At 46.0% G+C, this 25,081-nt stretch overlaps 3 protein-coding genes and 1 long non-coding RNA gene across 4 annotated transcripts; 2 read left to right on the top strand and 2 right to left on the bottom strand.

Annotated features, from left to right (window-relative positions):
- Positions 1 to 3,439: 3,439 nt before the first annotated feature.
- On the bottom strand, positions 3,440 to 5,161 carry LOC146273123 (uncharacterized). The gene is made up of 2 exons (XM_084705554.1): positions 4,937 to 5,161; positions 3,440 to 4,752 (listed from the first exon to the last, which is right to left on the bottom strand). The coding sequence occupies exons 1-2, from the start codon at positions 5,082 to 5,084 to the stop codon at positions 3,593 to 3,595; spliced, it is 1,308 nt and encodes a 435-aa protein (XP_084561680.1). The 5' UTR covers positions 5,085 to 5,161; the 3' UTR covers positions 3,440 to 3,592.
- LOC146273122 (uncharacterized) lies at positions 4,122 to 5,378 on the top strand. The gene is made up of 2 exons (XR_014766638.1): positions 4,122 to 4,435; positions 4,562 to 5,378. It is a non-coding gene; the product is annotated as an uncharacterized LOC146273122 (long non-coding RNA).
- Positions 5,379 to 6,332: 954 nt separating this feature from the next.
- On the top strand, positions 6,333 to 14,608 carry znf362a (zinc finger protein 362a). The gene is made up of 9 exons (XM_084706412.1): positions 6,333 to 6,456; positions 9,209 to 9,272; positions 9,601 to 9,934; positions 10,467 to 10,592; positions 10,910 to 11,234; positions 11,375 to 11,599; positions 11,997 to 12,075; positions 12,247 to 12,405; positions 12,702 to 14,608. Exons 2-9 carry the CDS (start codon positions 9,210 to 9,212, stop codon positions 12,816 to 12,818), a joined length of 1,428 nt encoding a protein of 475 aa, XP_084562538.1. The 5' UTR covers positions 6,333 to 6,456; position 9,209; the 3' UTR covers positions 12,819 to 14,608.
- A 1,410-nt stretch (positions 14,609 to 16,018) lies between these two features.
- On the bottom strand, positions 16,019 to 24,647 carry strip1 (striatin interacting protein 1). Its single transcript, XM_084705770.1, has 21 exons — positions 24,519 to 24,647; positions 24,013 to 24,082; positions 23,801 to 23,875; positions 23,456 to 23,590; positions 22,971 to 23,091; positions 22,775 to 22,843; positions 22,586 to 22,692; positions 21,559 to 21,686; positions 20,955 to 21,137; positions 20,430 to 20,650; positions 20,092 to 20,157; positions 19,872 to 19,935; positions 19,696 to 19,767; positions 19,534 to 19,608; positions 19,294 to 19,391; positions 19,017 to 19,143; positions 18,755 to 18,855; positions 18,543 to 18,609; positions 18,051 to 18,155; positions 17,640 to 17,844; positions 16,019 to 17,487 (listed from the first exon to the last, which is right to left on the bottom strand). The coding sequence occupies exons 1-21, from the start codon at positions 24,627 to 24,629 to the stop codon at positions 17,240 to 17,242; spliced, it is 2,448 nt and encodes an 815-aa protein (XP_084561896.1). The 5' UTR covers positions 24,630 to 24,647; the 3' UTR covers positions 16,019 to 17,239.
- Positions 24,648 to 25,081: the final 434 nt, after the last annotated feature.

Genomic DNA, 25,081 nt, shown 5'->3' with positions numbered 1-25,081 from the left:
ACCAATACATCAAAAGGGCAATATTGGAGCTGTACTGTCTGAAAGACATGACGCGGTCTGACAAGTCGGTACCCGTTTCCCTTCAGAGTGTCTCTGAGATGAGCGGAGATGCGCCAGCCCTCTGCCAGCGCAGAAAGGCTGCGGGCTGGACTCGTTCTTTGTTCTTTGTTTCTCCGTCCTGACATCAGTCATCTCACTCTGAGGCCTGTCTGAATGCCTCGGAATACAAGCAGAGAGGAAGCCTCTGACAGATTGAGCTGCCTGCTTCAGCGAGACGCATTCACTGCCCCCACCACACACCCCCCCCCCCCCCCCGCAGGAGAAGGAGGCGCTGGAGAGAGGGTCTCGTTCGGTCTGGTTCAGAGAGCAACCTTCTTTGAGGTAGGTCCGAGGTACCAATGACTGGTCAAGTCAAGCTTCACCTTTCCACGGCTTTGAACCATCCTGTCACAAACATTCAGCGGTTTCCTGTCAAAAGAAACGTTGCCAGTGGAGCCATCTGATGTTTGTCTTCCACCAGGCTAGGGAGGAAAAGGTTGGCAAGGAGACAGAAGATCAATGATGCATTTATTTTTAATGAAACCTTTGTATGAAGTGAATGTGTGAAATGGAGACCAGGGCCAGAGGAGTGCGGAGTATAAAGCAAATGGGTGCTTTAGTGAGACAGGTCTTAACAAAACCCAAACCTGTTACCATGGTACACATGTACACTGTCTCATCTGTACTGTAGACATCACGTTCCATTCCACATATGTACATATTTAAAGCCCAAGCAAACCACCTCAGCACATTCTACTCCTTCCTCCAGAACAGCATTCTGCACCACTCCATCAAAGAAAGATGGAAAAGTGAGAAAACGAATGTGTATGCTCCAGTTGTGATCCTGTTACATGAATACATGCATGAAGTTACATGGATAAATATATTGACCTTGAACTAAATAAGTGATTGATTACATATTACATATCTGATATTTGATTCGTTTTTGTTTTCCTCATCAAAGTACAAGCATAGATCAAATAGAAACTTCAACGTCTTCGGGAAACTTTAGATGCAGGGGGTTTGTTCCAGGAAAACTCTTGGATGTAGATGCTAGGAGTTTATTTGTGTTGACATATGCACCACCAAGCATCAAATTCATTCTTTTCAAGAGAAGTCTTTTACTTCCTAATGCAAAAAAGTATCAATTTGACCTTTGACTTCTGACTCTACTGAGTTGCATCAAGAGTCTATTTAGCTTCAATCTTATAAATGGTATGACGTAGATAAAAAAATATATACAGTACAATTTCATACATACAGTCAACTTTGATGCAGGGATTGTGTTCTTTATCTTCCATTAGCCATAACAAATGCTGGGCCGATTGATTGAAGTTGCATCATATGTTCCAGATTGCCCTCAAAGCAGAGGAACTGGAGCAGAGAACAGAGCAGGCCACATAGATAAGAGCGAATGTGAATATGTTAATTTGTGTGGTGCAGGCTGCAAGCAACAGCAACCTCCTTGTTCCTGTCAGTTCCCCAGGCTGACTGGAGATCAGCAGCCTCTGCTGGCTACCCTGGGTGTCTGGTTCAAAAATGCTCTTGTTCCTCTCTCTCCTGGAACAGATACCATTTCACCTCAGGTGAAAATGTGCAATAATAAACTTCTCACCAATATAACAAGACACTTTTTTTCTAAATCATTTCCTGGTTCCTGGGTTCCAGGTAATAGGCGACTAGGGTCCTTCAGGCAGCGGGGCTGTGAGCTTCTCATCTGGAGCCAAGTGTCGGGTGAGAAAGCAAAACTTGTGATAGACAGTGTCCTCTGAGCTCACATGTTCGCCTCCCACCTGGACCCTACAGAAGAGGATGAGAGAGCAGCACTGATTGTACGAGATGTTATTGTACGCGGGCCGCTGTTTCACCTTGGAGGTGGAAACGCTTGACGACAAGACACGTGCAGATGAAGCGTGCAGTAACATCCCACGGACATGCGATGCTCAGCCACCTCTGCATCGTCGAGGAGGTGTTGGGGGGGTGCTCCGAGCCATTCTACTCCTTCTCTGAGAGAGAACAGTTGCTAGTTGCCAGCGTACCTCAGGCTAACATGATGCCTGTGCCAAATGTTCCATTTGAGCTCTCTCATATTAATACAGACAACGATTCTTAGCGCCTTCGGCAGAGACATGATGAGAACGTCATTAAAACTACCCTGTGGCGACTACAAGGCATTTCCTTCATCTTGCATCATTCCTTCTGTTCCTTGTGTCCTCCTGGAGCTTGTGTTTGTACACACACACACACACACACACAACCACACACATACGGGGTATGGGTTTAGATCAGTGGCAGAGCATATGACTGCGTATGAAGAGGGTGCAGGTTCAAATCCCTGCTTTGTGTAAGTGTCTGCTAAAAGGAATACACGAGCATTGATTCACAAACACTGACTGCAAGCATCTCAACATTTCAGACACCCATCAGATCTCTTTCAGTGGTTCCCCTTCTATAAATTACTATATTGATTGATTTTCAACAACCACATCTCACTTGACACACAAACCATATATATGATAAACCATAGATGATAAAAAGGCTCTATTTTCGAGCAGGACCTATGGCTCCTCTCTTCAGTCCTCTGAGGACGGTAAGCACAGCCACACAGTCATGACGGTAAGCACAGCCACACAGTCATGACGGCTGTGCAACTGATTTCCATCTCTTACCGTCAGTCTCCTCCGCACACTTGGTCGTCTTGAACGTTCAGATGTGGTTGTATATGTCTGTACAGGTCTGAATACTTTGGTGGTGGAAGTGGTGAGCCAGCCTGTCCGCCTGTCTGGGCGCTGTGTGTTGACTCAGCCGAGCTAGCGTTCGCCTTCAGGCCGTCTCAGAGTCTAAAGGGGATTCTGCCGTGAACGGCTTTCCCTTTATCTGTCTCCTGTTTCAGATGTATGGAATGTGTAGCCTGTCATTCCTCCACCACAGGAGTGCACAGGAGTCTCATTACAGGTGGACGCGTGTTGCCCGAGGCTCGTGTTGCGGCACAGTGCCCTCTGGTGTTGACCTGGCATCAAGAACCACATGGGGCAGGAGCAGAATTCCCCTTTCAGTAATTGTGTATACTTAAGTCATAAGAAAATACAGACTTTATTACTAGCTCAAATTAAAACAAATCATAGTGTCAAGAAGTGATGGCAGTATTTTGATGACATGTATTTCATTACGGTTACAGTGTCCCTCGGTGACGCGTCTCAACCTGCATTCTCAGCACCTTTCAGCAGCTTTGGAAAGATTATTGTGCACACCAGAACAAGCCTGAGGAGTGAGTCGTTTGCTGTCTATTTAACTACTATTGACAGGTAGACCAGCTGTCTGTGTACATGCAATATTAATCTGATGATCCATTGCTCAGGGCTTAACGCTACCCTCCTTCCCTCCCTTCCTCCATCCACCTCTCCTTACACAGTCAAGTCCCAACACACAGTTTAGGAGCAGGAGCCCAGAAAACAACTAACTTTTATTGCAACATGGCCTCAAAGAGTTCCGAAAGTCTGGCGTTAACCACGGCCCTGCCCTGGCCATGGTTTCACCCTGACCAGGGTCAGGGCTACGTGGAGTTACACACCTCGGTCAGTGGGGTGTCCGAGCTGCGCAGTGCGGTCAGCAGAGGGCGTATACTCCAGTCCAGCATGGCCTCCACGCTGTAGACGAGCAGGATGTTAACGCTGAGGCTGAGAGGCAGCACGCACAGAGAGAACACACACACCAGCCCTGTCATTAACCTAGCCCTAGGGGAGGGAAAGAACCCACCCTGCCCCCCATGCTGGCTAGCTGCTCCGTGTAACGAGGAACCGTCTGTGTCCAGGTGTGTGCGTTCCTCCACAACGGGTGGAGGAGGCATGCCTGCGTTGCCAGTTTCCTGTCCCCCGTCTGAAGGCAAACACTCCAGGCGAAGGGAGATGGCAGAGTTTCCATGGTGACACTGAGACAGCTGCGCCGGGTTCCTGGCATAGACGCTGGGAGTGCAGCACCTGCTCTGTGTTTTTCCTGAGTCAACAAAAAACTCAGCGGCTGACGGGAGTGTCAACAGCCCTGGGTCCACAGCCTTGGACGATGGAGGTTGGACTGGTGTTTGGTCAAACGTCTGCATGTCAGCGCTGCAGCTCTCCTGTGGCGGGACTGTAGGCTGGTCGACCTGGGTAGTTTGCTTGACTCTCAGCATCAGGCCCTGGACCGCCATGAAGACGATGAGGAGACCCAGGACCACCAGACCCCAGCAGGGCTCCCTCGGCCCAGACAGGGAGGTGAACAGGCTGGGGAGGCACAGGGGGAGGGAGCCGGTGGTCTGGATGCAGACCTCAGCCAACAGCTCCTCCGACGTCTTGCTCCACAGGGACCCATGGAGGCCAGACAGAACCCACACCAGCAGACAGCAGAGAAAGTCAGGGAGGTGAGTCAGGCATTGGTCCTGGTCCTGGTCCTTCACCACCTCCACTGCCACACAACCCAGACAGGTAGCATCCTTCTCTCCCACTGGGATTTCACCCCCGTCTTCCTCTTCTTCCTCCCCCTCCAGCCCCAAACCACTAAACCGTTTGGGAAAGTACAACCTCATCACCATCCCCACAGCAACCAGAGTCATGGTGAACCCCAGCACCGCTCCGTAGGTGTGGCTGAGGAAGAGCAGGAAGCGCAGGGCGATGACATCAGCAGACACGACCAGCGGAGGAAGCCAGGGCTCGGAAATCCAGAGGACGACCAGGAAGACTAGGAGAGAAGGAAACAAACAATCAAGAAACCATAACAAGGAAGAAGAGTGGGTGGCATGGGTGAGTGACTTGGTGGGTGAGTGAGTGACTTAGTGAGTGAGTTAGTAAATCACGGCGGTTGGTACTACTGACGCACAGAACAGAAAACACCAAGAGTGATGTGAAACTTTTCGGGGACCTACTGGTGACAGCAATGTCGGTGAAGATGAGCAGACAACAACAGCAGAAGCTCATTGGACTGCGACAGGCTGAGACCGCGGGGAGGCAGAGCAGACTGCAGACCAGTTTACACACACACAGAAGAGTGGCTCCCTCCAGTACGTCATCCATGGCTGAGACAGAACACAGCAGACACAAAAAGGAAACAGCAGCATATTAAAAAAACTCTGTCATTCCATTTCTCCTTCCTCTCCTTTGCTTCGACCGCCTCAGGGAAAATCAGGAATTTAACCTGAACATTCCAACAGCCCGACATGCTAAACAAGATCAACCAAGCACATGCATCTTTATGTATCATTTGAAAATGTATCGGATCAAAATGTTGTCATCACAACAGTGTCAAGCATGGTCTATCTTGCTGGTCATGTTTGGTCACTGGAATTTCAATAAACACATTGAACACTTGGGGTTAAAGTCTGTAGACTTGGTCGCTGAAAATTAGTCAGATTCAAAAGGCCTAGTCGTATCATGTCATACTTGTACAATTGTATAACAGCAGCCATGGAATGAATCAGTAGCAGAGTTTACACTGAACACACCTTCCTAAACCAATTTGTGTAGCAAACCTTCAGTTCAGCCTCAACGACATTATGCAAAGCCCAACTCATAACACCCTGGCTGTGACAATACCCCAGACAGCCTAATTGCACAGCCGAGAACAGAGACAGCTAAGACATGACCAGGGAAACGTAAAGAAGTTTCAAACAGAGGAAATTGCAGAGGAATTGGTGGTCAATATCTTACCTGTGCAGGCAGGAGCTTCTAGGACTATATGAGCTTAACTGGTTTCTTGCCCCTCTCTCTCTCTCTCTCTCTCTCTCTCTCTCTACCTCTCTCTCTACCTCTCTCTCTACCCAACTCCGTTACCCCTCCCCCTGGACCTGTTCGGTCTCTTCCACTAGATTCTCACCTGTGGCGGGGAGGGACTGAGCACGTGCGTTTAGAGGGTGTGTCATTGTTTGCACAGATCACAGAAAAGAAAAACCAGTTGAACAGCTTCAAGCAGGGTATCATGGGAGGGGGGGGCTCCCATCTCCTGCTGAGCTGTGCACAAGACAGATTAGTTGAGCAGGCCTCTGATAAGTTTGATGAGGGTGCTATGATAGCTTCATGAGTAGCCTACACCTACATGTCATATATTTTGGAAAAGACCAGCTTTAATATTTGTAAAAGTCTTTAAAGTTTATTGGCATGCTGTTTTAGTCATCCTGTTGTTTTTTTTATTTAATGCAAGTTAGGACAAATATATGTTAATAAACAAATTGAATATATACACTGTAACTTTATATTTTCTTTTCTTTTAATATTTTCCTAAATCTGCATGTCTCAGTGAAAAGTCAATGATGTAGAAATTGCTGTTTCCCTGCAACACCCAGAAGTGAACAGTAGGCGACCCGGAAGACCTGAACTCCGTCTGAAAGCGAGAAGAAAGAACATTCTAACCATTTATAAAATACATCCAAATATTCCAGCGAGGTGACAGGTATGTTGGCTTTGTAATTATAGCTTAACGCTATGAGTTATATGAGAAAAGGTTCTGCTGTCCTAATGCTTTTTTCGGAAATAGGTATTCCTACCATTCGAGACGCGAAAAAGTTCAAATAAAAGAAATATGCTACAATTGCTAATCCAGGTTTGCAAAGGTTGCGTTAACATCATTCCATTGCACGTAGCACGAAATGCCAAGGAATACAATTGTTGACTAGGATAGTGAATGCACACAGCTGCTTGGACGTGATGCATTTTCAAAGCATGATGATTGTTGTAGGAAGTGTCTAGTTTTTTTTTTCTTCTCCCCGAGCCGGGCTATTCAAACCTGCAAATCAAAGTAAACAATCATTCGTACACTTAACGCAAACAAACGGATCACACATTTGCAGGCCACGCACTTGGTTTAATTCAGTAGGCGAATTATGACTGTAATGTGGGATTCGCAGAATATGGCGTCCTGTCCTTATAAAAATAAGACAGGCTGCCATTTTTGTTTTTCTTTTGTCTGAAATTTTTTAATAAAACTGTCTCAGAATGTGGGAGAGGCTACAGGAGTGAGGCTTCGAGGGGGATGGCGCAGTTTCTGAAACCAATTGTCCATAATAATTCTGTTGTTAACGTTTGGCAACAGTAATGTTTTTTTAAATAAATGTAGCTAGGGAAAGTTATCCAGACCAACTTTTGTAGTGTTAGTTTCTTTCTCTTGGTTGTCTATTCTGTCAAAACGATATATTTAATCATTGATTTAGCAAATTTCGAATTAGTATATTATTAGAAACAGTTCAACAAAAGTTTGGCTATAGAATATTCATGTCCACCATCTTTTTAACTGTGTACATTTGACTTTTAATATTTAACCAACATATCATTATTGTAATAAATATACATTTTTTACATTACACCCCATGGTGATGCAAAGAAAGTAGATGGATCACTTTTGATTGGAGATACTATAATCTCATATAGGAATATTAATATTACAGTGAAAGGCTTTCATCAAAGATCAACATACCATCACTGTAAAGTGTTCATTGAATTCCTTTTAGACCAGTTGAAAGATGTAGGATTTTACTTGTACATATTTTGTATGTACAGTGAAAGTCGCTAACATTTGTCTTATGTCCTAACCTGAATGTTGTGGGTTACAGCAGCACGAGCAGTAGGTGGAACGTGTTCTAAAACACCATCAAATCTGCTTTTACCTTAAGACTGGCTGTATTGATGCATTACTTTGATGCGTTAAAAATAGGTTTGGCTATTGACAGATTGAAACATCAGATCTCACAGATGTCATTTTGTGGTGAGAGAGGCTGTCTGGCCACTTTGTTGGATCCCAGGAGAGAGCCTGCAGGAAGTGAAATGGACACCCATTGGCATCATTAGGGAAATATTTTGGGGGGGGTTTAGGTTCATACGGCTGGACCTATCCTTTTTGTTTCTTTTGGCTCCGGACTATGGACTGTGCTATGCTGCTGCTAAGTCAAACAGACTTCAGGACGGAGAGCTGTGCCAAAGCACGCAACACAAAATGTCGTATAAAGACATTTATAAGCTCTGAAGAGAGAAGCTATGGAAAGAAAGCCTCAACAGGCCTTATGTTAAAAGAACAAGCACACACGAGTCTCCAACAGTCACTTGTTTTGGCTTGATGGTGTTCTTGATGGATTGCCATGATCCTTTGGTGGCATTATTCTACATCCCTATGGGGAAATACGCATTGCACCTTCAGATAAAGGGTAGGTTGAGAATCTTGAGTGTATCTGTCAAAAGACAACCTTTGTTCGCCGCCTGTACTGTGTGGAAGAAGGAAAGAAGGAATTGGAGGATCAGAAGGAGGATAAGGAAGGGGAGGAGGAGGAAAGAGAGGAATGGGGAAGGTGATGAGAGGAGGAGGAGGAAGAGGAGGAAGAGGAGGAGGAGGAGGAGGAGGAGGAGGAGGAGGAGGAGGAGGAGAGGGAGGGATCATGGACAGCGGGGGTTTGCCTAATATGCGAGCCACCAACTGGCAGAATTCTTAAACCATTTCTGTTATATCTGATATCAGAGCTTTTTTAAAAACAAGATGTGGCTTCCACGTGAAAGTGATGGTGCTGGCTGGGTGTGTAGATCCTGTGCAGAAGGCGATAGGGAGGCAGGATGGACGCTGCCTCCTGAGTATATCCAGAGAGAAGCACAGGATGACTCACACTTTGGGGTTTCTTTGAAGAATTTTCTGCTGACTTGATTCCAATAGCTCCTTTTAAAAAAGGAGAACTTTTTCTAGCTGGCTTTGGGTGGCTGTTGCTGCTGTTGTGACTCAGACAAACATGGGGATGGAGAAGTGCCACTGTCAAACAGTGTCAAACTCTCCTCTCAGAGCTAAAGGAAGAATCCAACGCAGAGAAGAGAAAAGTATCTACAGACCATTACACTGAAATTCTCTACATTCTCTTACTTTCTTTTGAGTAGTTCCCAATTGTTTCAAATGGCCTACTTACTAACGATATTAAGCATGCTGCAACACTTGAGGTTGATACATATGTGTGTACTTGTCATAGTTACTTGTCATCATTTATTCACTCAAAGTCCTCACTGTTTCATGAACTTGATAAATTACCTAAATTCCAGCTATGTGAAACCCCTTTTTTAGCCTAGTAGTTAATAAGCAACTCGGTTGTTTTGTCAGTTTGAAGTTCTGCCGTGAACGGTATGCAGCGTTAACCCCATTGAAAAGGTTGCTTCATGTTGTTGTTTTTCCAATTCAGGATGGCTGAGCCTCGTTTTAACAACCCCTACTTCTGGCCTCCGCCTCCAAGCATGCCTGGTCAGGTGAGAACATCTCCTTGGCTCTCTCGCTTTCACAATAATGTTGAGGAAATGTTGGATGATTGAAACAGGATTTCATTTTCTCCCATTTGTTGTGCAATGCATGCAACACCGGATTATTTCTATAGGACATATTTTATAAAGGTTCCTAAGAACATTATGGTTCATGTGGGCTCCACTCCTTGTGAGGGGGCACTTGCCCTTTCAGGCCTCTAGAGGGAACCAAATCACAGATAAACAGCACCACCCTGACCGTAACCCCTTAAACCCTCCCTGATATTAACTGGTGAATATTCTCTTGCTGCGGTATGTTGCTTATCCTGGCTGTCAGCTGGATAACCTAGTCTTGATCAATAAAATCAAGGAGCAGCTGATGGCAGAGAAGATACGTCCTCCACACCTGCCCTCCACCACAGTCCCTTCCCAGCAGCCCTTGCTGGTCCCGGCCACCCAGACAGAAGGCGGGCAGCACGGTATGCCCGGTCCCAAGGTCCAGCAGATGGGCGGGGGACTCCACAGCCACAGTCACAGCCCGTCTCAGCCAGACATCGCCCTTCACGCACGGCCAGCCTCCAGCACAGTGGCAGGTAGCTACCCTGGTCCCTCCCTGTTCGTTCAGTCGTCAGGTAGCTACCCTGGTCCCTCACTGGTCTCTTACCCATCAGGTAGCTATGCTCTCACTGCGTCTACACTTGGCCTAACCCCCTTCCCCTCCCCCTCCCTCCATGCACCCTCCCCCCACCTGCCGCCAGTGTCGACACACTTCGGGTCTGAGTCCTCCAAGCTGTTCCCTCCCTTGCGGCCCTACCTGGCAGTTCAGACAGGACACCAGGGCTCATGGGAGAGGGTAGCTTAGTGGAATGGGGCAGACCCTTAGTTAGTGATGTGCATGAAACTCACCCTCCCTGAATCACTGGAGAGGGATCACTGTGTATTGTAGTAAAGATCCCCCATACTATGACTGTCCTGTCTCGGGAGGGGGGTGATTTGGCTTGTGTTATTTTTTGGCAAGCTTCTTCACTTACTATGGCGATTTTTTTCATACATGGAAATGATGTTCTCTGTGGTTGTTTGATATTATCATTGTCCAATTATAAGTCCACAGCCCCTCTCCAGTTAAACCTATGGTGAAAAGCAAACTAATGTAAATATTTTCTTTTTGGGTGAAACTGTGAATTTTCTGCACATCTCTAACAGGGCGTATCCTTGGGGATGTAAACCTGAATCTGGATGATAAGACAGCTATAAAGGCTAGAGGACTGTGGGAGGACTGGCATTTGCGTCAAATCATAGACCAGCCCTCTCGAACAAACCACCTGTCAGGTAAACACACGATTTAATGACACCACTCACTGGTCACCTCGGGCAAGAGAGCTCTCCTACGAAATCTTCCTGGAGGATTTCTCCCACACTTTCTCCCACATGAATACACTGTACTTTAGAGCATCTATCTAAACCATGAAGATTGTTTCAGGTTATCTTATAGATAATCAGATCGTTTTGCCATAGCGGTGTTGAGACTATACACATACAGAGACTATACACACAGTTTTGTGACAATACTACTTTAGACTCAATAGCCAAACCACCATATCTTTGAGGAAGCACTTACCACACCTCTCCTGGTCTGATCTAATCAGGTTTGACCCTCTCCTCTCGGACAGCCAATCACAACACATCAGAGGCAATCACACAGACCACGCCCACCTCCAGCAGCCATAGCAGGCTAGGGGTTGCCCCCAGCCTCATCGCGGGATTGGCCGGCGGGCACGGGATGGAGCCCATCAAAAGCAACGGGGGCCTGGCTGGACTTCTAGGACCCCAACCCAAAGTGGAGCGAGGGCGTAAGAAGATCAAGGCTGAGAACGGGGCTGGTCCTCTCCTGGTGGTGCCCTACCCCCTCCTGGCCCCTGGGAACGACCAGCCCTGCCTCACCATCACTGCCAAAGAGGGCAAAACGTACAGGCAAGAGCTTCATGCTTTCATCTGACATACGTTTCAGTACAGTTTATTGACCACGTGTTGTTTATTTGCCGTTGTGTATTTGTCAGTGGGGGCAAGTACAATTACAGATACATTTATTGTGTGTCTGTGTGTTCATGCAGGTGTAAAGTGTGCCCGCTGACCTTCTTCTCCAAGTCCGACATGCAGATCCACTCCAAGTCGCACACGGAGGCCAAGGCCCATAAGTGTCCCCACTGCTCCAAGTCCTTCGCCAACGCCTCCTACCTGGCCCAGCACCTGCGCATCCACCTGGGAGTCAAGCCCTACCACTGCTCCTACTGTGAGAAGTGCTTCCGCCAGCTCTCCCACCTCCAGCAGCACACCAGGTCAGACCCACCCTCCCTCCCTCCCCGTGCTGCCCAAACACTGCTCGGTCCAGCGCTCTCTGACTCACCTTCCTACACACATGTGAGAAGCCTGTTTGGGCTGGTTGTCTCCCTATGTTTGTGTTCATTTTGCAGATGATTTTAATCCAAAGCAATGTACAGAAAATGTATATAGTAAGTGCAGCAGATAATCAAGGATGGTTTAACACTGTATAACACACTAAATAGAGCATGTTTTAATGGTTGATGACAACGATGTGTTCTCATTTGACCAAGAAGTAGGTTGAAATGTGTTTATACACATCTCTGTTTTGGCTAGCTAACGTTGATAGTGTTACTGAATAGACCTATCGGATGATGCTCTGTGTCAAGCTTATTTTCATTGGGCCTCCCACAGAATTCACACAGGTGACCGGCCATATAAATGTGCCCATCCAGGATGTGAAAAGGCTTTTACTCAGCTCTCCAACCTGCAGGTGAGCCCTTTACCTTTTTTTACAGTCCGACCAAATGCACTTACAATTTAGTCAGTGTGGAATGTAGACTGAAATTCAGAAGTAAAACTATTAAACTGAAAATATTTCCATAAACGGCGTTCGTTAAATAACTGCTTTACCGTTTGGGCGATTCTTCTCTGTCCTCTTCAGTCCCACCAGAGACAGCATAACAAAGACAAGCCCTTCAAGTGTTCCAACTGCTACCGTGCCTACTCGGACTCGGCCTCGCTGCAGATCCACCTGTCAGCCCACGCCATCAAGAACGCCAAGGCCTACTGCTGCAGCATGTGTGGCAGGGCCTACACCTCAGTGAGTAGCATCCAGCCAGGCGGCCCAACCCATGACACAGCGCTCTCTCAGTACGACCATGAACGGCAGTTCATGTGTATGTGCCAGTCATCATTTCAAATCTATGGCTGACACACACATTTACATGTATTTTAGTCGACATTTCTGAGCCAAAGTTACATATAAATAGTGCAGAAACTGCAGTATAGGTGCTGCTGTCGAAGTCTGTCAGTCCTGATGTGTGTGGTAAGAAACCTGCGGTGTGTGTGTGAACTTTGTGACAGGCCTTGATGTGAACTGTTGTGTGTTGCCTCCAGGAGACGTACCTCATGAAGCACATGTCTAAACACACGGTAGTGGAACACCTGGTGTCCCACCACTCTCCTCAGAGGACAGAGTCTCCCAGCATCCCTATACGGATCTCCCTCATCTGACAACTTCCTGTCGGACTGGACGGCCCGCCTCCACCCCGTCACCCAGCAACCCCTCCCTCTGGTCCGTCAAGCCAGGTTCCTCTGTGATGTCAGCCGACTTTCACCCCAGCGTGACCAATCCCAGATGACGATTGTTGTCGTTCTGTTTTCCCCTTGACAGGGTCTAAAATGTGCGCAAATATTTGTACCTCATTATAAGGTAGCCTCTTCTTTTTAATATATTGTTCTCTCCTTCTTTATCATTGTAGATGTTGAATGGTATTAATGGGGAATGTTTGGGGCATCCAAAGATGAATTCACAGCACTTTCAGGCCTTTGAGTACTGGCCCAAAAAAGATTTTAGTCTAATAAGACAAAAAAAAAGTATTGTTCCTGGCAGCTAAAATGTCAACCCTTCTTGTTATAGAGTACTACTCTCACTTGCTCTTCATAATGTCTATTTTGTTTTCCTCTATCCTCTGTGCAAACTTGCATTGGAATGTATATCTTCCTTTAGGCAGGCCAACTGACCAGTGACCATAACAATGTGAGTTGGATTTATTGTTTATGTGCCCCAGTCAATGTTTGCGTTTGTTTGAAGATGTTTTCACTTAAGCTTTCCTACATTTTAGTCTGCAATGCACACACATTTCTCTCAACTGTAGGGTAAATGTTTTATTGCTTTTAAATTTGTATTATACGTTCAAAAAAACGAATATTTGCTGAAGGCAATCCATAACCAAAATGTAATTGGAATTTTAAAGTATTTGGACTTAAAATATGCACTGCCATGTAGCGAGATTTTGAATGAGTATTTCTTAATGCTATACAATATGTGCACACTGTTCAAACTCAAACCAGGTGTTCTATTGGACATGTGTTCTGTTGTACGTGTGTGAACCCTCTGTCCTGTAAGCTTGGCTTGTGTGTATGTCTTGGTCAGGTGTGCATGTTGGTCTTCTTACCACTGTAAAGTACTTTTTTCCATATTGGAGGACATCTCCCAGAATATGTCAAGGATACTTGTCATGTCTGCAAGAATGTAACCCTGAACAGACCCGTCCTTGAATAGTATACTTTACAGTTGAAACCAGGGCATCTTGGGGAAGATGTTATTAGTTCTTTGTTGAATCTCTGGAGTCTATAGGCTGTTGCACTTGTCCCTTCCTCTTTCTCCTCTAGTGTTTGAGGAGAAGATGTAACCTCTCATGTTTCTCAAGCTTCTACTGCAGTTGACTGGAGAGGTGAGGAGATGGGACGCTAGACTTCTGAGATTCAACCTCAGTGTTTCTAAACCGTCCTACCAAGAGGGCTGAGTTGATGGCTGTGGCCAGCCTCAGAATGGTGCTCGTCTGTTTAGATCTGTTAAACTGTGCCAAGCGTTTGTCATCTCCAAGACTTTTCTATGACTGATGCTGGGGTATACACTTAACATGTATTCTTGATGGGTGTTCGTTAAGTGTATAGATATATTTATGTACAAAAGCCCTATTTCTTGTCTTCTCATGTCTAAATATTAATTTGCTATTTTTTATACAGTTAAGCCTTAACTTTATAACTATATGTTAATCATCACATCTTGTTTGTTTTCATGTTTTTCACTACTCAGTACTTTTATGCATTTTTTTCTCATAGCATGAAATATACTGTAAATAAACTATATTAACTGTTAACCTTTTTATAGTAAATGATATGTGTAGCTAATGCATTGTGGTCCCCAATAGGTTGCCTTGGCTACACTTCAGTCTATAGACTCTAAGAGAGAATTGACTTTGTACCAATGAGAAAAAAAATTAAAGACTGGAAATCTACCAACTAGTCTTGTTTTTCCCTGTGAGATGATAAAAACTCAAATAATTTGTGTATGAACATAGAATGTATTCAAGAAAGGTACTTATTGTACTTTATGTACTGTATTATTTACGTATTTCGTGAACGAGTTCTTAGAAATCCTTCAGCAAACTTTCACTTGTTTTGTAAGTATGATTAGAAGGCAGAGTATTCTGTTTTATAACTTGACATTAGCAGGAACAGAATATATGTTGTCGTTTGGCATTTAGTAGTGTCATAAGGGCAATTACACTGTCTTGTAGAAAGTAAATTTGCAGGAACACCTGTGGCTCTGTGGTGTGAGCATGTGTATCATCTAGTCTACTGCCAAACATGGTACTCCTGGTTCAAACCAATTGATAATTCATTTAACTGATATCAGTCAAGTAATATATGTTATATGAGATTAAGGGCCTAAACCACAACGGCCTAGGTTCGAATCCAGCACACAGCATAGTGCCAAACACATCTGTGGGCCCAGATCCCTGTAACCACAGCGCACTCCTTGACTGTCCAGATCCCCTCTCCCAGCTGTCTTTCCAACTGTCACCGGAAAGACAGTTGGGAGAGATGATCTGGACAGTCGGGGAGTGCGCTGTGGCTACAGTCCAAACAGCGCGCTGAGTCCAAAAAGAAATGAACCTTTTATCAGTTTAATATATAAGTCTAAGACCAAAAGTTTTGCTGTAAGAAGTTGCTTCAGCCAAAATTGAACACAAGACCCCTCAAACAGTCATCCACATCCTTTACCACTGAGCTATCAGGGATCATAACACTCTCCACTCAACATTTAAATTTGACATTGAACTATCTAGTTGTAACAGCAACTAAATGACTAAATGACTAAATGTAAATGTTGTAACAACCTGCAGAGTTGGGGTGTCAGAAATACAGGGAAAAAAAGCAAGTCTCCCCTGTTAGCTCACTGGGTTACTGAGCATGGTCTGAAAGCTGGGGCAGTACAGCAATAGCCTGGGTTCAAATCCAGCTTCACCCTTTTCTGTATGTCTTCCTCACTCTCCATTCTTTTCCTGTCACACTTCAAGTAACTGTCCAATACAGCATGTCAAACACAATCCACAACTCAAACTGAGGGAAATAACCACACAAATAGTTTTTTCTGTCCGTCTTGTGAATAATTGAGTGTCGAACATCACAGGGATCTTCTCATAGACAAACATCAGCCATGCCCGTCCAGTGTTTGGTTCCTTGGGAAAACTATGAAAAATGTCAGCATTCCCTGTACAGCCTGGAACATGTTCAGTATCCTTGAAAAACTTCCACATTTTCTTCTTTGGAATTATTGTGGAAGGACACAAAAATCAATTTACATTTGAATCGCGATTCAGTCTTCTCGTGATTCACAAATTAAAACAATTTGAATGCACAAATCTGCTCATCTGTGTCGATATTTATTACAGTATTTATAAAGTCATCCATTGCAAAACAGATTGACAACCGCCAAGATACATAAATAAGGATGTTCCCAACATTGAAACATTGTCTACGGTTTTTAATCAGGTAAATACATTTTTCTTAACCATCATAATAAAAACAAACAAATAGTAAAAGCACAAGAGCAACTGTAAAATTATGTTAAAATGGATTTGGACAAAATTGTTCCCTTGAGTAAAAATCTTAACACACACACTCAGCCATTCACCCATATATTAGCATACTCCAGCAAACACGGGTCAAAGCAAGTCACCCTCGTGCTGCTCATAGTAACACAGTCAGGCTGTGGTTCCTGGACAGTTTATATCCCAAGGGTCACATTTCCTAACCTGGAGCTCTCTTAAACAGCCAATCGGCCAATGGCAAAAGAGTAATGGAATCAGAATGGAAATGAGCCAATGAGAGGGTAGAGCCTGGTCAATTGGAGATTAAAGCAGTAACCACAACATCATGTAAATACCTAAACAGAAAACAGTCACATGACTTCCACCTTTTTGCTTTTTGCACTTGATTGGAAGCAGTCCCTTCACTTGATGAGAACACTGCTGTTTAGTGTTGGACAGCTACACTGACTGGTCCCATGGACAAACAGGACACAACAGGTCAACTTAATAGTGTGTATTGGGATTGTATCATAACGTTCAGTTCAGGGATGGCTATCGGGTATGTCATGTGTCATCCACGGTTGTTATGGAGATAAATACAACCTATAAGCGAGTAAAATCAAGACAATTAAATCATTTAATTGCTTTGGGTAAAAGCAGAACAACAGGGCTTGGTCCAGTTCTGGGGGGAAGTTCATGTGCAAGGTCCATTTTCAGCCAGCTGTCCTCTCTGTGTGAGCGTGACGCAGGGATAATGTTTTGGACCTTTTCAGACGCAGTGAGGATTGTGTCTCTTAGCCGACACGCTGTAAGGAGCTGAGAGGAGGAAGTGACCCTGCTGCTCCCTGACGAGTGTACTAGCAGAGGTCTGTGAGAAGGAGATCCCTCATCAGCCTCACCTACAAGACCTGGCCCCTCTCTCCTCTCTCCCCCTCTCTCCCTCTCCTCCTCTCTCCCTCCTCCTCTATCTCCCTCTCCTCTCTCCCCCTCTCCTCTCCTCTCCCTCTCTCTCCCTCTCCTCCTTTCTCCCTTCCTCTCCCTCCCTCTCCTCTCTCACTGCAGTAGCTCCTCCCAGGAGATGGGTTTGGAGAACACCTCCCTCTCCAGCCAGAGGTCATAGTTCATCTGGAAGTCCTCCGGCAGATCTACGCGCTGTCCGAGGACGCTTTGCAGGCAGTTGTCCACGGGCAGGAAGTCAGGGTTGCTCTGGTTCTTATCGTAGCGCCGGCTGTTGAAGCGCTCGATGTTGGCCCGCAGTGCACACTCCTCCGCCTGAAAGTCCCACGGCCGCGCGTCCAGGTCTGCTGTCAGGGAAACACTGACGCTCAGCATTGGGTTCTGCCTCTCAACTACCCTTTGTTCTCAGAGATACAGTGTCACCTCACCGTACACAATCATCTCTGTCAGGTGAGGTCCGGAACCTACCGGAACAGAAAGGCCGACGATGACTCACCGTTTCCGTAGGCCCAGTCGTCGTTGAGGCGATGGCGGACCTTCTGGTAGATGGCCGACATGGTCTTCATGTTGCTCTTCCTCCACTGGCGCCCCAGGTACTTGGTCTGGACTTTGAGCAGCTTGAGGACGTACAGCTGCATCATGGCCTGCTTCACCTTCAGCGCCCTCTTCAGGATGGGAGCCGACTTAAACACCACCAGCATCTAGGAGACATGGATTATGCATAGTGTTTCAGGCCTGGAACATGCACGGCCTTGGAACGCTCTGGCTGTCTGTAAACAGACCATATTTTAGGTTGACTACTGACACTACACTATTCTACTCTACACCGACATTGCAGTCCCTAATGGCTTTTGTTTTCACTTCCCGGGTCCATTCTATGCCTGGCCGTCGTAGGCGGTTCTCTCACCATGGTTCTAGAGTGTTTCCACTTGGTCAGCTTGTTGAGGATCCTCAGTAGGTTGATACAGGAAAACAGGTTCCTCCAGCAGAACTGGTTATTGTCTCCAGCTTCCTGTAGAAGCCCAACAGAACATGCAACATGTCATACTTTGCAGCAAGTGATTAATATGTCTAACCACTGACATTGGCAGCTTAATACAACTCTGTTGATCGATTGTTCAATTCATGGGGGAGGACGGAATGATGGATGGACCACTCATGGTTGGAGGGAAGAATGGTTGGACGGAATGAGGGCTGGAAGTAAGGAAAGATGGGATGATGGGGAGGCCCACATCGTATAGAGTTGGAGGGAGGTGTCGAGGGAGGGAGGGCTGGAAACAAGATCCACACCCTGGAAGCTTTGAAAGAGGGATGGATGGAGGGAATTGAGGGACGAAAGGCAAAAAGGATGGGATGGGAAGGCCCACACTGAGGGGCTGGAGGGAGGGCTTCAACTCACCAGACTCTCAGCGGTCAGCTCGGGCAGCTCGTGCACCACACAGTGAGGGAAGTCCAGCACAGAAATACTGGAGGACACACGCACACGCACACACGCGCGCACACACACACACAGAGGAGACACAGAGTGACACCGCGTTCGAGACGGGAGCCCGGGGAAAGCCACATCCATATGCCTGGTGAACAGGGTCTCCCTGGGCGTGTTGTGCATACCTGTTCTTGGCAGTGATGTAGGACATGATGTTCTGGTTGAAGAACTTGAGGATGAGAGGGATGCAGTTGGCAAACACCAGGTGCTGGGCCATGTACTCAAACTGAGGGACGACAGAAAACACCTTGAGGAGAGGCGTGTGTGGGTCACGTGCGTGTGTCATGTAGGGTATGTCCCGTCGGTGTGCGTGTGTCCTCTCTGTGTGTGTCTTGTACCATGTGTGTTTGAGTGTGTGTGTCCTGTGTGAGCGCGTCGGGTCAGCACCTGGTAGATGTGGTTGAGTTTGAAGTGTTTGAGGAGCAGCAGCAGGATAGCGGAGATGGCCTTCACGATGATCTCCTTGTGGCGGTTGACGTCCACGCCCAGCTTCATGCTCTGCAACACTGTGGTCCTGCAGCACAACAAACACCCAAACAAAGAAACGTACACACCTTACTCTCCTGCCAAATTTCGTCCCTGGTACAGGCACGGTACGGATTCAGCCCTCGGGCTGATGTTAGAAGCCCTGTGAGAAGGGACCGCTGGTCTGAGGTGAACTCACGGCATCTCCTCAGGCAGCACATCGGCCAAGATGTTGATGGAGTCCGTCTTGGCCTTGGAGGTGGGAGCTGCAGCCAGCAGGATCTTCAGCAGGGCAATCTGACAAACAGGGACACAGCCAGGGAGACACAGATGACAAGCCTTCAAGTGGATCCAGACTTAGACAAGGTCCTGAAGAGCTGGAGGACTTGGAATCCTTCATTTCAACTTAGTGGATTTGTAGCTGGAATGCGGTTCTTACCATGTACTGAGGGAGGCTGGGCAAAATGCCCTGATAAAGTAGCTCAGTAGAGCACATATCCACATCCTCTTCCCCCTGTGTACACACATACACACACACGATCAAAAAATATATATCTCGAGAAGAAAAAAACACTGTTTTGAGGAGTGCCCTGGTACCCACCCCGGACAGAGGGGTCTTCTGGAACTCCTCCTCCTTGGAGATCTGAATTTCGGCGATGGAGATGTACTTATGCTGCAGAGACACAACATCACAACATCACTGGGCCGAATGGCACGTTCCCCTTAGTGAGAGAAAACACGAGGTGGGAACGAGAGGGATCTGTTCTTCCTGTGTACCTGCTTCAAGGTCCTGATGCTTTCATGGATAGGTCTGGGCAGGCCCACAACCGTGTCTGTGTCACTGCAACACACACAATAAATAAAGGACGATTAGAGGTAGGCCATTGAACAGGCCATGCGTAGCTAAAACGTTGATGGGATACCTATCATTTAAATCACTCGTAACTTTAAAAGACAGGTTGTTGTAAAGTCTGATCAACTACTGCACTCCACCTACTTTCCAAGTGTGTAACCGATGAATTTGCTTCTACTTGATTCCAGGAAATTTTCGATGTCTTTTTCCCTGCAGGAACAAAAAAAAAATCATATTTGTATGTGTAGATAAAGGTAAAATCTATACAAATTGTTATTGACAAATAAGACAACGCGGTCAAATAAACCCACATCTTATGCTGCTAGAATAAAAATGTTGACACACATTACCTCTTGAGAATGAACAACGAACAATTACATTTTACTTTAAAACCTTATAGGACTTTTTAGATTTAGTAAACAACAGCATGAATGGATGGATACACAGAGACAGATATACTTTCCCAGGGGTGCATGCCCTACCTGACTTTGGGCGCCCAGGGCAGACCTTTGGGGAAGGACACCCTCTCTGTGGGGGGGTGAGGAATGGGTGGGGGCATGACCTCATCCCTCTCCAGGGGAAAGGGCTCCGCCTCTAAAGAGTTGTCGTTGTCGTCGTTGTCGTCCTCGTCCTCGCGAGGGTCGTCAGTCTTGAACGGGTCCTTCTCGTTGAAGGCGTCCAGGTTGTCCTGCTTGATCAGAGACTGGTGGTGAGGGTAGAGGGGTGGGGGGGTGGAGAGAAGAGGGAGAGAAACTATGAGAATGTTGTTGTTGTTCCTGAAGAAGCGTTTTGAAAATACATTTAGTGAACAACCAAGAGTTACTGTCACCTTGTGTGTGTTACAGCCCTGTCGGCACATTGAAAAAATGTATCATTCCTACAACTCTTAGTGGTCACACTGAACTAAAATGGGTAGAATTACGCAACTCTCATCTAACCAGTCTCATCTAACCAAATCAGTGAGTATCTCAAGGCGGTGGGATCGGAGGGGAGGGTGGAAGTTATACTTTGTGTTCCCGTCGCGCCCGTTTCTGCTGCTGCTCCAGGAGGTCGGAGGCGGAGGCCGGGGGCGAGGCCGCCCTCATGCTCCTGATGACCCGGATGCTGTCCTCCGGGAGGGGGGGCAGGCTCAGCTCCTGGCGCTTGTGCACCTTGATGTTCTGGAGCTGCTCAAAGCCTCCCAGGGTGAACTGCCCAAACAGAGGTCAGGGTTATGGGTCAGGGGTAGAAATAGGGTCAGGGAGGTCTGTATTTAGTCAAACAGGTGATGGAGAAGGCTTGATTACAATCAAAACATTAAAAAGAACAGACCAATTAGGCTTTAATTCTCTGCTTGCACTTAGTATATCCACTATTCAAACCTTGCTATGAATTTAAAAAAAGGTATGTCTGTATATCCACAGTTGAGCTTTAACAAGCTTATCTCAGCTGACCACTTTAATAGTAATTCTCACTGAAACTGACAACTAAGAATCGGACAAGTGAAAGATGATAAGCTGCTGTGAACATGTAGACTGAAGCTCAATATATATATATATGGAACCAGATCTACCAGACCACTGGAAGCTCCCTCTCTCCCTCTCTCTCTCTCTCTCTCTCTCTCTCTCTCACCAGTATGCTCTTCCAGAGCAGCAGCAGCACCTTCTTCATGGGGAAGTGAGGGGCGTGGCCGCTGCAGAACTTGGTCACCATGCCGAACAGCATGACGGAGATGGGCTCGTTGTTGTACAGGGGAGAGCCTGGAGGAAAGCGACACAGGACACACCAGGCGGTCAAGACTGCTCTCCTCATGGGTGTTGATGTCAAACGGTGCAACGGCAACCGTGTGTGAACACTACCGCAACACACATACTGCTACTGACACACACTGCTACTGACACACATACTGCTACTGACACACACACTGCTACTGACACACACACTGCTACTGACACACATACTGCTACTGACACACATACTGCTACTGACACACACACTGCTACTGACACACACTGCTACTGACACACATACTGCTACTGACACACATACTGCTACTGACACACACACTGCTACTGACACATACTGCTACTGACACACACACTGCTACTGACACACATACTGCTACTGACACACATACTGCTACTGACACACACACTGCTACTGACACACACTGCTACTGACACACATACACATACTGCTACTGACACACATACTGCTACTGACACACACACTGCTACTGACACACATACTGCTACTGACACACACACTGCTACTGACACACATACTGCTACTGACACACACACTGCTACTGACACACACTGCTACTGACACACATACTGCTACTGACACACATACTGCTACTGACACACACACTGCTACTGACACATACTGCTACTGACACACACACTGCTACTGACACACATACTGCTACTGACACACATACTGCTACTGACACACATACTGCTACTGACACACACACTGCTACTGACACACACTGCTACTGACACACATACACATACTGCTACTGACACACATACTGCTACTGACACACACACTGCTACTGACACACATACTGCTACTGACACACACACTGCTACTGACACACATACTGCTACTGACACACATACTGCTACTGAAACACACACACACACACTCTTACCCAGCTCTGTTTTGAAGGTCTCCCTGGTGGCTTTCCATTCAGGTGGATCTGCTGGGTCTTCCTGCTGAATGGTCTCCACCATCAGGTACATAATGTTCAGCAGCACCCTGCAGCAGACCAACACATCCATGAGCGATGAGACGACACAAATGCAGACGCAAGCACGTGCGCGCACACGTATACACACACCTGAGGTCTGTGCTGTCTGCCAGGGAGATCGCTGGCTTCCTCACTGCACTGCTACAGGCAGCGCTGTTGCTGTGAGAAACATGAAGAACAAAAAAAACGATTAACAGGCAAATCCTTAATCCACCACCATCATCATGTTCACCCTGGATAAATCTCTCTGGCACATTCCACAGAGAAAGAGTGAAAACAAACGTACTCAATCTCCATGTTGAGCAGCTCCACCAGGGCAGAGAAGGTCCCCACCTCCAGCAGCAGGAAGATGTTGTACCTCATCCAGTGCTGCACCTCTGCCTCGGAGCTGCACTCGGCAAACGCACCTGCAGACCCACGGGGCAGGAGAACATGGTGGCGGAACCTCACAGAACGTCGTCAACATTAACAAGAGAGACTCGTCTCTTCACAGGGGTTTGGTTTGGATGGGCAACTGGTTTTTATTGAGTCTCTGCAACTCATTTCCCTCTCCTTTCTACTGTACAGGAATGCAATTGATTTACCCTGCTTCATGGATTAGAATGAAAAGCCCAAGCTTTCACTAATTGCTCCGTGTTTCTCAATCATGAATCTAATATCATATATAATGACATTATGCTGGTATTATAATGACATAACACGATATCAAATCGTCTAAATAATTGAAAAGTGGGACAGGTGACAGCAGTTGGACATGATGAGGGAGCGTACCCTGGGCCATGTAGAGGATGGCTCTGGCCACCTTCAGACGCTTCTCCCGAGCGATCACCTCCAGACCGTCCAGGAGCCGCATGGCGTGGGCCTTGTGCTGGGCAGCATCCAGCTCCCTCCATTTCTTCTCTGAAGCTGGAAGACGGCAGAGAAAAAAAGAATGAATTGTTACATCCTGCATTCAAGCATAAAGCGAATAGAATCAATGATTGTTTTAAGGGCATTTTGACCAAAATAAGGTGACAGCACAGCATTAGAGCGAAGGAGCAACAAGATTATGAAGTGTTGCCAGACATAACCCAGGGGCTGTTAAAGAGGGTAGAATATAATGACAGGTGTGCTCACCGTGGGTTCTGAAGTCTTCCTCAAAACATTTCCTATTGAGAACAAATTCGGGTGCCTCTGTGTAGCTGTACAACTCTGAAAATAAAAGAATGACAAATTATGCATTTTAAAGGCACAGTGACAAGAGTAATACACACTGGTATTAAATACTGAGACGGCGATGTACGACATAAAATTATTTATAGACAAATGACGTAAGAGAAAGACCACACCTGATAGCTCTACCGCCCACTTGTCTGTGTCGGCATACTCAAACTCAAGATCCGGAGACTCGGAGAATCCCTGTGTAAAAGCACATTTGAAATATAGATAGTATACATTTTCATGTTATAAAAGCCCTACCTACAATGCCAGACACGTGACAGCAGGGATTGATTAAGAAATACTAACAGGATTAAACTCGTTGCTTGATCAACCAGTCAAAAAAGAAAGCGAGCTAAGAAATCATAAAACTCTTAGCTAACAACGTAGTATCTTACATAGCAAGCAGCTAGCATAAAAACCTTCCTAATCATAAATACATGAAACTACAGCAGCTGATCAATCTACTGCCCTGCTGCTAGCTAGCTAAAATAGCTAGCCAGCTACGTTTGCTCCAATTATATTCTGTGCTAGCGTGCTGTACTAGCTGCTAGACTAGGCTTATGACAAATCAGAACAATATCGGCACAACAAAGTCCAAGTGGAAGAAAATGTTTAAGAATTTGTCATTCCAAACCTCGGAATCCTTTCTTTGATTGCGGACAAATTCTCCCCGGCTTTTGTTAGGTAACATAGCTCTCTGTTTATTGTTGACAATCAATCCACCACCATTTCCACCGACGTCCATCTTTGATTCACAAGTAAAGTTTTTTTTGACACATTAACGTAATACCTCTCGCGAGAGTAGTTCTAACGTGTTGCGGTGCGCTCAGTTTTCACAGATGATTGCTCATCTGCTTTAAAAGATATACTTAATACATCTAAGCATTGATGAGATAAATAAACTTAAAGGCAATTTGGAGCGTTTACAAAAGGGGATTGTATTTAAAAAAATTAAATAAAGGGGGAAAAGTTATAGCCAGATTAAATTGATTTGGTATGTATATATGTATGTATTTATGTATGTATGTACATAAACATGTTATTATAAAGCATCCATGTTTGCTCTGGATTACTGAAAAGGACTTGATAGCTACCATATTTGTACTAGCGACACTGGACTGGAAGCATACTTACATGAGTAAATTGGTTATTCATGGTATTTTACAATGTTCTTGCCGATGACTTACAGCTACATTT

The sequence above is a fragment of the Hypomesus nipponensis genome, chromosome 9, assembly GCF_054491055.1.
Source record: "Hypomesus nipponensis isolate SF chromosome 9, ASM5449105v1, whole genome shotgun sequence".
Taxonomy (NCBI): domain Eukaryota; kingdom Metazoa; phylum Chordata; class Actinopteri; order Osmeriformes; family Osmeridae; genus Hypomesus; species Hypomesus nipponensis.
Note: the sequence above shows the minus strand (reverse complement) of the source record. Positions and strands in the feature narration are given on the sequence as shown.

Bases quoted from the DNA above. Each gene is read 5' to 3' on its own strand.
- LOC146273123 (XM_084705554.1), bottom strand. From the start codon at position 5,084: ATGGATGACGTACTGGAGGGAGCCACTCTTCTGTGTGTGTGTAAACTG. The intron at 4,753-4,936 runs GTAGGTCCCCGA...CTTCTCTCCTAG, and splicing joins CACCGACATTGCTGTCACCA to TCTTCCTGGTCGTCCTCTGG.
- znf362a (XM_084706412.1), top strand. From the start codon at position 9,210: ATGGCTGAGCCTCGTTTTAACAACCCCTACTTCTGGCCTCCGCCTCCA. The intron at 9,273-9,600 runs GTGAGAACATCT...CCTGGCTGTCAG, and splicing joins CTCCAAGCATGCCTGGTCAG to CTGGATAACCTAGTCTTGAT. The intron at 10,593-10,909 runs GTAAACACACGA...TGATCTAATCAG, and splicing joins TCGAACAAACCACCTGTCAG to GTTTGACCCTCTCCTCTCGG.
- strip1 (XM_084705770.1), bottom strand. From the start codon at position 24,629: ATGGACGTCGGTGGAAATGGTGGTGGATTGATTGTCAACAATAAACAG. The intron at 22,693-22,774 runs GTGTGTGTATAC...GGTCTGCTGCAG, and splicing joins GCAGACAGCACAGACCTCAG to GGTGCTGCTGAACATTATGT. The intron at 21,138-21,558 runs GTGAGAGAGAGA...CTGTTTGGGCAG, and splicing joins TGCTCTGGAAGAGCATACTG to TTCACCCTGGGAGGCTTTGA.